The sequence below is a fragment of the Pipra filicauda genome, unplaced genomic scaffold (genome assembly GCF_003945595.2).
Source record: "Pipra filicauda isolate LSUMZ 115617 unplaced genomic scaffold, ASM394559v2 scaffold151_size3305965_pilon, whole genome shotgun sequence".
Taxonomy (NCBI): domain Eukaryota; kingdom Metazoa; phylum Chordata; class Aves; order Passeriformes; family Pipridae; genus Pipra; species Pipra filicauda.
Window position 1 is genome coordinate 150,087 of NW_024104007.1, and position 12,711 is coordinate 162,797.

Here is a 12,711-nt window from a genome sequence, read left to right on the forward strand (position 1 = left end):
GCAGCCCTGGCCAAAGGGGTCAGAGCAGCATTCGTGCCCTTGCCCACATATTTGCTTCTCTGTGTAACACCCCTGTGTTTGTGATGGCCACCAGCCAGGATTTCTCCCAAGGAGGCCATGCCAACTTCTGTGGAGGCCCCGTGCCCTTCCCGCTGCGGCTACATCTGCAGCCAAGGGGGCTGCTTCTGCTGCCATGAGCAGGCACAGGAGGAAGTCTTTGCTCCTTTTTGGAGACGTTCCTAAAGTTCACGTCCAGCTGTCTGAGACACTTTAGGGAATGGATTCCTTGCAACCTGGGGCAGGTTGGCTGGGCTGGGGGAGGCCCCTGGGCACATGGCAGTGTGTCACAGGGCCCTTTGTGACACGGTGGTCATCGCCAATGGGATGGGGCAGTGTGTCCAAGGGCCCTTTGTGACACGTCCTGATATAGGTGTTTGGCGGCAACACGGCCACGCCACTGTGCTCGGAGCACGCGTCTGGACAGGACGGGACAGAGCGGTGCTGTGAGGAGTTTCCTCACAGACAACTCGTTCCTCACTGACCCGAAGCATTTCCGAGGATTCTTCTTCTAGCAACATCCCTCGAGGCCAGACCACGGGAGTTGGTGACCCGGAGCTTCTCCGAGGCACCACCACTCCTGGTGGAAGGTGCCCTCGAGGCCAGGCCACGGGAGTTGGTGACCCGGAGCTTCTCCGAGGCATCATCACTACCTGTGGAAGGTGCCCTTGAGGCCACACCACGAGACTTGGGGACCCACAGCTTGTCTGAGGTGTCTCCAGTCCCTGTGGAAGGTGCCCTTGAGGCCACACCACGAGACTTGGGGACCCGCAGCTTGTCTGAGGCATCTCCAGTCCCTGTGGAAGGTGCTCTTGAGGCCAAACCACAGGACTTGGGGACCCACAGCTTGTCTGAGGGGTCTCCAATCCCTGTGAAAGGTGCCCTTGGGGCCATTCTGCAGAACTTGTGACCAGGGGCTTTTCCGAGGTTTCTCTCCTGCAGGTGCCCTCGAGGCCAGACTGCGGCATGGCGGGGAGACGCTCCGGCTTGTGCAGGCTTCTCAGGAAGAAGAACGAAGGCCCTGGGCCTGCCCCAGCACGGCAACCTGAGGAGATGCAAAACTTCCAGCCCCTGCAGCAGGGTGAGTGCTGGAGCTGGGCCACAGGGCTGGTGGCTGCAGCCAGTTTGGCCCCTTCCTGTCCCCTGTGGAACAAGCCCAGGCAAAGGGAGGGGGGAAGAGGGGCCAAGGCTGATCCCCCCAGCATCCGTGCTCCATCCCCTGGGCATCCCAATGCTGGCCCTGCCTGTGGAGCACAGGGCCGGGCTGTGTTCTCTGCCATCTCCCACAACCCCGCAGCCCTGACTGCAATTGTTCTTTGGCAGATCCAGGCCAGCACCGGACAGAAGAGCACGTCCGTGCCCGCGGCCGCTTCCGTAGAGCAGTTCAGGTACCTGCAGCCATCTCCACCTGGGCTGCGCCTGCTGTCACCACTCACTGCGGTTGGAGCACTGCTGTTGGAGCACTCCATCGGAATTTCCTCTCTTCCCTGCCCTTTCTTCTCCTGCAGAGGTTTCTGAAATTCATAGGGATTCGGCGTAGAACACCCAGGACCACACCACCTGAGGGCACGGCACAGCCTGACACCAGGCCAAACGACCCCAAGGCAAAGCCTGATGTCGACTCCTCGCTGACAGATCCCACGGCAACCTCTGACACTGCTTTGACCCATGACCTGACAAGCCCTATCACCACACTGACCCATCTCATGGCGACGGCTGACATCGCACCGATTCATTGTGCAGCAAACTTGGACACCGCTTTGGTTGATGAGACAACCACCTCTGGCACAGCACCGACTGATCTCATGGCAAAGGCTGACATCGCACCGATGCCAATGGGTGACACATCAAACCTTGACGCGGCAACAATGGATGGCACAGGAATCTCTGGCACTGCCATGACTGATGAAGTAACAAATGCTGAAACCACACCGACTGATGTCATGGAAAAGTCCGACACCACAACGACTGAGAGCATCGGGAACGCTGACACCACACCCACACACAGTGTGACTGATGCTCCCAATTTGGACTTTTTCAAGGAAAAAGGTGTCTCCAGTCAGAAGCAAGTAAGCAGTCTGTGGCCAGGGTTTGAGTCCCCCAGGGGTCTTGTGGCACCTCAAGCTGCGTCTGCTGGACCCCTAAGCTTTTGAGGCCAGCACAGTGTGGGGAGAAGGGAAGCATTTCTCAGGGGAACCTGGGCAACTTGCTCACTCTGGCAGCTCTCCAGCTCTCCCCCATTCTCCCTCCAGGTGCCAGCCATCATGAGGTACATCCACCAGTGCCTCACGTTCCATGTGTCTCCAGATGTCAGCCTCCACGCTAACATTCTCAGCCTGGTTGGTGCACACCCTCGTCACGTGGTGATGTCTCTCTTGCACTGTGCCCCGGCGTGTGACAGGTACAGGGTCCAGCTGCCCTCCTGGCTCAGGGCTCACCAGCCTTTAGAACCCATCACCCCAGAGAGCCTGTCACACCTGCTCTCACAGACACATGGAGACTTCCAGGACCCTCTGGCCCTTCTGTTTCCCAGCCCTGGCATGTCAGCCCCCAATCCTGCTGACACGTGCCCTCCCTGCCCCTCCCTGCCCCTCAAGGCACCATGACTCTGTCACCTGGGCCCCCACAGCTGCCCAGGCCAGGGCACTGTGGCCGAGAGCCCCCTGACACAGGGCTCTGGCTCCACAGAGCTGCTGCAATGATCTGGAGGACCATCGCCTCCTCAGGAACGACAGCAGAGAAGGTGCTCCCAACACTGCTGCAAGTGATGGAGGACTGGCCACTGTACAGCCTGTCCTCCTCTGATGGCGACAACAAAGACGTCTTTGCCCTGGCTGTGAGTTTCTGCAACTGGCCTTTGCTCCTCCCCAGATCACCTCTCCAGTGGCTCTCCATCCTCCCCCACCACTGCATCTCCCTGCCACAGGCATTGGGCTGCAAAGCTGGCTGAGGGGCAGGTTCAGGGCCACCAGGCCAGCTCCTCCCCCTGCGTCTCCCCTGCCCTCTCCCTCCCATGCTCAGGTCCTGCCACATGGACATCTGGCCACTGAGTGCTGTCTCCACGTGGTTTTATTGCAGGCAACCCTGGCACTGCGGATGATCATCCAGGAGCCCCAGTGCCAAGATGCACTGATGATTTATGCCCCCCAACTCCTCGTGGCTCTGCTTTTCCAAGTCTACATGAGCACAGAGCAGATGCCAGAGGAGGTCAGGACCTTCTGGAGGCAATGCCGGGAGCAACATGACCTTCCCAATGACCCCAACAGGTGCTCCATCCCAGTCCTCTCTCCCTCCCATGCCCTCAGAGCTAGAGCCACAGCCCCCAGCATGACCTGGCCTTTGCTCTGCACACAGGTTTGCAGTACAGACCATCAAGGCCTTGCTCTGCTGTCTACACTGGGAGGATGTGATGGTGGCAGTGGAACGTAAGCATGGCTGGGACACCCTCCTCCATCCTGACATCCACCATTATGCAGTGGGGCTGCTGGCCAGGTGAGACACCCTTCTCCCCGCTGCCACCATCATCTCTCCCCTGGGCACGGGGCACCCCACACAGCCCCTGTGGTCATGGGCCAGAGGGTCTTCGCACCAAGGGATGAACAGTTAGGAAAAGGCTGTGAGAGGAGGGTGCACAGGAGGAGCCACCTCCCAAAACTCTCGTGTCCCATCCAGGGCTGGTGGGGAAAGACCAAGCCTCTGGGAATCAGTCCTAGGAGAGCTTTACCCACCCTGCTCAGGATCAATGTCTCTTTTTTTTTCTTGACAGGGAGATGCGCAGCGTTTTGATTCCCTTCTATTCCCTGATCGCAACCCACCTGCTCAGGCTGCTCAGCAGGGAGGAGCCCCACTGGGAGCTGCCTGCCCTGGCCTTCCTTGTTGAGGTGAGCCTGATGGCAAGCACTGCCTCACCCACCTGCCTCCCCCCTCTCTGCCCTCTCACAGCCGCAGCTGCCCAGGATGGTACCTGGGACCTGTGCTGCTACCTGGGCCCAGCCCTCTGCGGCTCTGGGCTCCTGCTGCCCAGGCACCCCATCACTGCTCTCTGCCTTCCAGCTCCTGGACTATGTGGAGGGGAGAAACTGTCATGAGAGTGTCCTGCCAATCCTATCAAGGCACCTGCAGAGCCAGTGCCCTGACAGCCGTCGCCTGGCACTCAGAGGACTCCTGGTGCTCAGTGTGGATCCCTCAATGGTGAGAAGGGGACACCCGGCTGAAGCCATACTGGCAGCCTGGGGCTGGGGAACACAGTCTCTTGGGCTTGGCTGGGCTTTGGGAGCTGTGGCAGCTGCTCCCAGCTCTCCTGCCTCCCTCTTCAGCTGCCTGGGCCTTGTGGGACAGGCCTTTGGGGCAGCAGCTGGGGTTGCACTGCCAGAGAGCTGTTGGTGGTGCAGCTGTTCAGGGCTTCACAGCACAGCACTGTCTTCCACACAGGCCGAAAGCATCTGCAGCCTGGCTGAGCGCCTCGTGGAGCTGCTTCATGATGGAGACGGAGATGTGGTCACCATGACCCTCTCTGTGTTCCTGAATATGTTCCGGGAGAAAAACATCGAAGCATTCAGCTCCACTGCCCCGAAGCTGGCTGTGGCACTCCGGCCACTCTTTGATAACGTAAGGCTCTGGGTGCCTGGTGCTGCCTGGAAACTTTGTGCCCTGTGGATTTTCAGGCCTGTGCCTATGCCTGCTGGGCCTGGAGCAGCCAGTGCTGAGGCCTTTTTCTTCTCTTTTACACCAGGACAACACCCATGTGCAGCTGCTCTCCGTTCGCCTCTCCCAGGAGGTCATGGAGTTGCTTGTGGAAGAGGGAACAAATACACAGGTGCATCACAGCCTCGTGCCACTGTTCTTCCGCTGGCACAATGAGAACCAGTGTGTGGCAGAGGTGAGCACTTGTGGGCTCTGGTGTCCCTGTGGCAGGGGGCTCAGCTGTCTCCTGCAGCCTCCTCCTGGCTTTGGCCCAGGGACACACATCCTATGCCCTGGGCTGTGATGCCATGTCCTGGTCTCTGCTGCTCTGCAGGCCTCTCAGGGATGCTAGGTACCCACTAAAGCCTCTCCCTCACTCCTCTCTGCAACTGGATAGAGCAGAGAAAATCCAACAAAGGATTCAGGAGTTAAGAGCTGAGAGTGATCACTTACTGATCACCATTATGGGCAAAACAGACTCAAAGTGGAGATATTAACTAAATTTATTACTAACACGATCTGAGCAATACAGTGAGAAGAAAAAATACCTAAAAACTTCTCCCCACCTCTCCTTCCTTCCAAATTCTACCTCCTCTTTCCCCAAAGAGTGCAGGGAGACAGGGAATGAACCTTATGGTCTGTTGTTTCTGCTGCTGCTCAGGGAGAGGACTCCTTCCCCTGCTTCCTCTGGGGTCCCTCCCACAGCAGACACTCCTTCAGGAACCTCTGCAGCATGAGTCCATCCCATGGGCAACAATTCTTCACAAAACTGCTGCCACGCGGATCCCATTTCCATGGGGTGCAGTCCTTCAGGAGCAAGCTGCTCCAGCTTGGGTCCCCCACAGGGCCACAAGTCCTGCCAAGGACCTGCTCCAGCGTGGGCTATTCTCTCCATGGGCTGCAGGCCCCTGACAAGACCCTGCTCCAGTATGGGCCTCCCACAGGGTCACAGCCTCCTTTGGGCATCCACTCACTCTATTCTGGCTCCTCCATGGGCTGCAGGTGGATCTCTGCAGCCCGCTTCTCCTCCATGGTCTGCAGAGGCACAGCTGCTTCACCATGGTCTGCAACAGGGGCTGCAGGGGAACTTCAGCTCTGGTGCCTGGAGCACCTCCTGCCCCTCATTCTGCACTGACTTTGGTGTCTACCTTGTTCCCATCTTCTCACTCTGCTCTTCCCTGCCTAAAATTTTCATCTGTGCAATAACTTTCTTTCCTTGCTTAAATATGTTATCATGGAGGCATTACTGTTGTTACTAATTGGCTTAGCCTTGTCCAGCAGCAGGTCCATCCTGGAGATGGCTGGCATTGGCTCTGCCAAACGGGGGGAAACTTCAAGCAGCTTCTAACAGAGGCCAGCCCTGTAGTCCCCCTGCTAGCAAGACCTGGCCACAGGAACCCAACACAGCCCCCAATTTAGATTTGTCAAGGAGAAAGATATTCCCAATCAGAAGCAAGTAAGCAGCCAGTGGCAACAGCTGGAATCCCCCAGGGGTCTTGTGGCATCTCAAGCTGCGTCTGCTGGTCCCCTAAGCCTTTCAGGCCAGCACACTGTAAAGGGAGGGGAAGCATTTCTCGGGGGAACCTGGGCAACTTGCTCACTCTGGCAGCTCTCCAGCTCTCCCCCATTCTCCCTCCAGGTGCCAGCCATCATGAGGTACATCCACCAGTGCCTCACGTTCCATGTGTCTTCAGATGTCAGCCTCCACGCTAACATTCTCAGCCTGGTTGGTGCACACCCTCGTCACGTGGTGATGTCTCTCCTGCACTGTGCCCCGGCGTGTGACAGGTACAGGGTCCAGCTGCCCTCCTGGCTCAGGGCTCACCAGCCTTTAGAACCCATCACCCCAGAGAGCCTGTCACACCTGCTCTCACAGACACATGGAGACTTCCAGGACCCTCTGGCCCCTCCATTTCCCAGCCCTGGCATGTCAGCCCCCAATCCTGCTGACACGTGCCCTCCCTGCCCCTCAAGGCACCGTGACTCTGTCACCTGGGCCCCCACAGCTGCCCAGGCCAGGGCACTGTGGCCGAGAGCTCCCTGACACAGGGCTCTGGCTCCACAGAGCTGCTGCAATGATCTGGAGGACCATCGCCTCCTCAGGAACGACAGCAGAGAAGGTGCTCCCAACACTGCTGCAAGTGATGGAGGACTGGCCACTGTACAGCCTGTCCTCCTCTGATGGCGACAACAAAGACGTCTTTGCCCTGGCTGTGAGTTTCTGCAACTGGCCTTTGCTCCTCCCCAGGTCACCTCTCCAGTGACTCTCCATCCTCCTCCACCACTGCATCTCCCTGCCTCAGGCATTGGGCTGCAAAGCTGGCTGAGGGGCAGGTTCAGGGCCACCAGGCCGGCTCCTCCCCCTGCGTCTCCCCTGCCCTCTCCCTCCCATGCTCAGGTCCTGCCACATGGACATCTGGCCACTGAGCGCTGTCTCCACATGGTTTTATTGCAGGCAACCCTGGCACTGCGGATGATCATCCAGGAGCCCCAGTGTCAAGATGCACTGATGATTTATGCCCCCCAACTCCTCGTGGCTCTGCTTTTCCAAGTCTACATGAGCACAGAGCAGATGCCAGAGGAGGTCAAGACCTTCTGGAGGCAATGCCAGGAGCAACATGACCTTCCCAACGACCCCAACAGGTGCTCCATCCCAGTCCTCTCTCCCTCCCATGCCCTCAGAGCTAGAGCCACAGCCCCCAGCATGACCTGGCCTTTGCTCTGCACACAGGTTTGCAGTACAGACCATCAAGGCCTTGCTCTGCTGTCTACACTGGGAGGATGCGATGGTGGCAATGGAATGCAAGCGTGGCTGGGACACCCTCCTCCATCCTGACACCCACCATTATGCAGTGGGGCTGCTGGCCAGGTGAGACACCCTTCTCCCTGCTGCCACCATCATCTCTCCCCTGGGCACGGGGCACCCCACACAGCCCCTGTGGTCATGGGCCAGAGAATCTTGGCACCAAGGGATGGACGAGCAGTTAGGAAAAGGAAGCGAGAGGAGGGTGCACAGGAAGAGCCACCTCCCAAAGAGCCTGTGTCCATGCAGGGCTACAGGAGAAAGACCAGGCCTCTGGGTGTCTGTCCTGGAAGATCTTTGCCCACCCTGCTCAGGATCGATGGCTCTTTTTTTTTCTTGACAGGGAGATGCGCAGTGTTTTGATTCCCTTCTATTCCCTGATCGCAACCCACCTGCTCAGGCTGCTCAGCAGGGAGGAGCCCCACTGGGAGCTGCCTGCCCTGGCCTTCCTTGTTGAGGTGAGCCTGATGGCGAGCACTGCCTCACCCACCTGCCTTCTCATCTCTGCCCTCTCACAGCTTCAGCTGCCCAGGATGGTGCCTACAACCTCTGCTGCTGCCTGGGCCCAGCCTTGGGTGGATCTGGGCTTTTGCAGCCCGGGCACCTCATCACAGCTCTCTGCCTTCCAGCTCCTGGACTATGTGGACGGGAGAAGATGTCATGAGAGCGTCCTGCCAATCCTATCAAGGCACCTGCAGAACCAGTGCCCTGACAGCCGTCGCCTGGCACTCAGAGGACTCCTGGTGCTCAGTGTGGATCCCTCAATGGTGAGAAGGGGACACCTGGCTGAAGCCATACTGGCAGCCTGGGGCTGGGGAGCTCAGTCTCTTGGGCTTGGCTGGGCTTTGGGAGCTGTGGCAGCTGCTCCCAGCTCTCCTGCCTCCCTCTTCAGCTGCCTGGGCCTTGTGGGACAGGCCTTTGGGGCAGCAGCTGGGGTTGCACTGCCAGAGAGCTGTTGGTGGTGCAGCTGTTCAGGGCTTCACAGCACAGCACTGTCTTCCACACAGGCCGAAAGCATCTGCAGCCTGGCTGAGCGCCTCGTGGAGCTGCTTCATGATGGAGACGGAGATGTGGTCGCCATGACCCTCTCTGTGTTCCTGAATATGCTCCAGGACAAGGACATCGAAGCATTCAGCTCCACTGCCCCGAAGCTGGCTGAGGCGCTCTGGCCACTCTTTGATAACGTAAGGCTCTGGGTGCCTGGTGCTGCCTGGAAACTTTGTGCCCTGTGGATTTTCAGGCTTGTGCCTATGCCTGTTGGGCCTGCAGCAGCCAGTGCTCAGGTCTTTTTCTCCTCTTTTGTACCAGGACAACACCCACGTGCAGCTGCTCTCCATTCGCCTCTTCCAAGAGGTGATGGAGTTGCTTGCAGAAGAGGGACCAAAGACCTTGAATACGCAGGTGCACCAGAGCCTGGTCCCCCTATTCTTCCATCTGCACGATGAGAACCAGTGCGTGGCAGAGGTGAGCACTTGTGGGCTCTGGTGTCCCTGTGGCTGGGGGCTCGGCCATCTCCTGCCCTGGTGCCTCGCAGGCTCCAGCCTCCTCCTGGCTTTGGCCCAGGGCCGCAGGTGCTGTGCCCTGGGCTGTGATGCCATGTCCCACTCTCTGCTGCTCTGCAGGCCTCTCGGGAAACACTGCTTTGTGCTGCAAGTTTCCTCAAGAGGAGGGATCTCGAGCAGGTGCTGAGGAGACAGCAGCCCATCAAGTTCTGCGATTGCCTGGTAAGGACGACCCCCAAGGCCCAGCCCCAGGCTGGACAAGCCCCCAGCCCCAGATGCCCAGGGTGTGGGGTTGGCCCTGTGCCCCTGCCCACTGCTGCACACACCTGTGGGACACCAGCCTGTGTACCACACACTGCTGCCTTCCTTTGGCTCTGCAGGCTCTTCTCCAGGCTCCTCTGCCCCCGAGTCAGGGGGCTGCTGGAGCCCTGGCCCAGCTGGGCCGTGGGGCAGGGCAGCCCCATGGCTCCCCAGGAGCACCCAGCCCTCTGCTCCCTCCAAAGCCCAGCACCACCATGCCACAGGGCTCTGTGGGCAGGGCAGGCCATTGCTGGGCAGAGGCAGCGCCCGGCCAAGGGGCAGAGCCTCAGCCAACCCTTCCCTCCATGCCCTGCTGCTCTCTCCAGATGGACAAGGACGTCAGCCGAAGGGATGAGCACCTGCGCCAAGCCCTGCCATATCTGCAGAGCCCACAGCAGCCCTTGAGAGAGGCAGCCGTCAGGTTCATGGGTGAGCCACAAACCCGCGGTCCCTCCCCACCCTGCTACAGCTCGGCCCCAGCCCCGGCTGCTGCAGCGGCAGCAGGATGCAGCCCAGGGATGTGCTGTGGAGTCCCGAGTGCCCTGGCGGCTGCTGCCACCCTCTGCCAGCCACCCCCTTGAGTGTCCCGATGCGGGAAGGCCCCGAGCTCAGCCCCGCCAGGCCCTGGATGCTCTGTGGCCAGGCTGAGGGGGGAGCAGGCCACAGCAGTGCTTGGGGGGAGCTGCGCCGCTGGGGCCCTGACACGCTCTCTGTTCCCAGGGGTCGCCGCATGGCACATGCAAGACCTGCATCCCGTCATGAAGGGTGAGTGAGGACAGCAGGGTGTCCCTGCAGGCTGGTGGGGAGGAGCACAGACTCTGGGCATGGAGCTGCAATCCCTGCCCCACCCGCACAGGGCTCTGCTCCCTGCATGGAGGAGGGGAGCTGCGGGCAGAGCAGAGACACATTTCAGGGTCATGGGAGGGATTGAGGGCCAGCACCTTCTGGCTCATCCTGGTGGGCCATGCTCCCTCCTGGCCATGGCAAGAGCTGGCTGGGATGGCCCTGGCAGGCGGGGCTCCTCACCTCCCCACAGATCTGGGCCCTGACTGTGGCTCCCTTCTTCTCTCTTCCAGCCCTGGAAGCCATGACCGAAGACGACTGCTCCTCCTACTCCACCATGAAGAATGCAGTCTTGTCTGCTTTTCGACGGGCAGTATCTAAGTAATCTTCTCCAGCAAGATAACCAATGTGCCTGGAACAGCACCGGACAACAACAAAGACACCACTTCTCAGCGGTGCTGGGCTGGACCCAACTGAGCCTGACGGCAAGGCCAGGCAGCTCCTGGCCTCTCCATCCCTCTGTACAGCTCCCTCCCTCCCTGCCTATTCCCTTCTCCTGCCCACAGTTCATCCAGTTCTATCCCCTTAGGTTAAGAAGATTCATCCCTCCCCTTCCCCTTAGGTTAAGAAGATTCATCCCTCCCCTTCCCCTTAGGTTAAGAAGATTCATCTCTCCCCTTCCCCTTAGATTAATAAACATTTGCTTTCTCCCCCTTAGCTGCATCTTTGTGGAAGTCAATCGGCACAAACCCTGAGCCCTGCAGCACACAGGCTCGCTCCTGCCTTTCTTTTGCCCCTTGCACCTCGGGCACAGACACACAGGCACAAGGGCAGTTCAGGCTGCAAAGATCCCTGTCCTCAAAGTCCAGTTCCACAACATTAAGTGGAGTTAGAGATCTTGCTGGACACACTCAAGGGCGGTGAATTAAAAGGCCTTTACCCACTCACTTAGCACATCTTCTCTATCTGGGCTTTTTCATTCATGGCAATATCAGTTTAGATCAGCCTAATTAAAAAAACTCACTCATTTCCCACCATCTCACAGGGACAAGAGTTCATAAAATACATGTCTAGCCAACAAGGGTTAGAAACTTTTCCCTCACCAAAGACCAGATGACTATTTCAGGCCACAGACTGCATCAGCCCTAAAAATCAACACTGCAGGAAGGATGAAATGAAAGAAACAGCACATGAAATGAAAGAAATGTGCATGCATCCGTACTAGAGCATTATTAGGACTGATATTTTAGTCATGCAAATAAGGCTACCACCTCTGCAGCAGAGCAGTCCAATCCCACATGTAGCCAGTCTGGGGCAAAGAAAAGCTTGATACTTTAGCATCTACTAGATGACACAGCAATACTTGTCACGAGTTTGCCTGCCTCCGTCCCGGGCAATGAAATGGGAGTTTCTGCCTAATTTCTCTTCCTGCCCGCAGGACATTGAATTAAAAACTTACCCACAACAGGTCCTGGCTCAAAGTAGTTAGCTCAGCCACGTCACTGAAAGATGGATACTCATTTGGGTACTCACTAAGTCATAATAAGGCCAGGTTGTCCTCTCTCAGCATCTTGTTTGCTGTATGGAAATAGCCAGTCTGTCGAGCTGCTGCTGTAGCACCTCTGAGCATCTATAATTCATGTACGTACCCTGCAAATGTTGAAAAATATGCCAGAACTCAAGTCCTACATTCTTTGTTTTGCCTATCTGCATTTCCATGGCATCAGCCAGGTCTGCTGTACCCTCCTGGACCCTGCAGGTGTCAGGGGCTCAGCACCACCCACCCGTGCTCATTTGGATTTTTGAGTATTTTCTTCAGCTACAAAAATGCTCTTTCCTGGTCTCAGATATGCACTGTATGGCATTTGGAATAAATATCTGCAGCTGCCTTTTTGATTTTTTTTCCCTCTTCTCCTTTTCCTGGTAACATTATGTTCTCCCAGGGAGGAAAAACATTAGCTTGTTGCTTGGGATGATTCAATTACTCAGCAGTAGGTCAGAGAAAAAAACAAACATTGGATTCTGCTTCTTGCATCCTCTAAGCAAAATCCCTGCTGGAGCACAGATGAACTGGAATTTCAGAGAGCATCTTAGGACCAGTACTCCAAAACTACTGAAATAGTTTCTTTAAAATGCTTTGTTAAAAAAGGATTTATCTACAACCAGTAGCTAAACATTCATCTTCTTAAAAATATCTGGATTCGTTACTTATTATCAGGCCTAAATATTTTTCCCATTACTTGGAAAGAGGTGTGAAATTCAGCTAACACATACAAACCCTGAGTTTCATTAATAATGATGTCTGCTTTTGGAGAGTCCCATTCTCCTAGCAGATGTCTGGATAAACTAGAGCCAGATATAGACATCTCCCACAATCTTCTTCAAGATTTTGTTCAAAGGAAGACTGTGCGTCAGCATTTGCTACCCCAGCTCTACACATTCCCTGGATGTTGGCACACATGAAGCGTTGCAAAAGCTGGCGAGAATTTATATTCACACAAGCATTCATGCAAGGAGTACTCATGTTGTCATCACAGTGATAGGAGATGACAAAGGGGAGGTCCCAAACAAGTGACAAAATAA

At 57.0% G+C, this 12,711-nt stretch overlaps 1 protein-coding gene across 2 annotated transcripts; it reads left to right on the forward strand.

Annotated features, from left to right (window-relative positions):
• Window positions 1–453: 453 nt before the first annotated feature.
• LOC113985645 lies at window positions 454–10,842 on the forward strand. Of its 2 annotated transcripts, XR_005562673.1 has the most exons (24): window positions 454–1,138; window positions 1,381–1,445; window positions 1,566–2,126; window positions 2,310–2,458; window positions 2,746–2,893; window positions 3,136–3,323; window positions 3,412–3,549; window positions 3,824–3,938; window positions 4,111–4,248; window positions 4,489–4,665; window positions 4,790–4,936; window positions 6,380–6,528; window positions 6,806–6,953; window positions 7,196–7,383; window positions 7,472–7,609; window positions 7,887–8,001; window positions 8,173–8,310; window positions 8,551–8,727; window positions 8,852–9,007; window positions 9,166–9,267; window positions 9,672–9,774; window positions 10,066–10,110; window positions 10,422–10,783; window positions 10,817–10,842. XR_005562673.1 is itself a non-coding variant. In XM_027716584.2 (23 exons), exons 1-23 carry the CDS (start codon window positions 1,024–1,026, stop codon window positions 10,511–10,513), a joined length of 3,492 nt encoding a protein of 1,163 aa, XP_027572385.2. In that variant the 5' UTR covers window positions 454–1,023; the 3' UTR covers window positions 10,514–10,830. The 2 variants fall into 2 exon arrangements, 1 of the variants encoding a protein (XP_027572385.2); XM_027716584.2 differs by having other exon boundaries at window positions 10,422–10,830.
• Window positions 10,843–12,711: the final 1,869 nt, after the last annotated feature.

What these genes read in the sequence shown, in the direction of transcription:
- LOC113985645 (XM_027716584.2), top strand. Translation starts at nt 1,024, where the DNA reads ATGGCGGGGAGACGCTCCGGCTTGTGCAGGCTTCTCAGGAAGAAGAAC. An exon ending in CTTCCAGCCCCTGCAGCAGG is followed by an intron (nt 1,139 to 1,380) that starts GTGAGTGCTGGA and finishes GTTCTTTGGCAG; the next exon opens with ATCCAGGCCAGCACCGGACA. An exon ending in GCAGTGGGGCTGCTGGCCAG is followed by an intron (nt 3,550 to 3,823) that starts GTGAGACACCCT and finishes TTTTCTTGACAG; the next exon opens with GGAGATGCGCAGCGTTTTGA.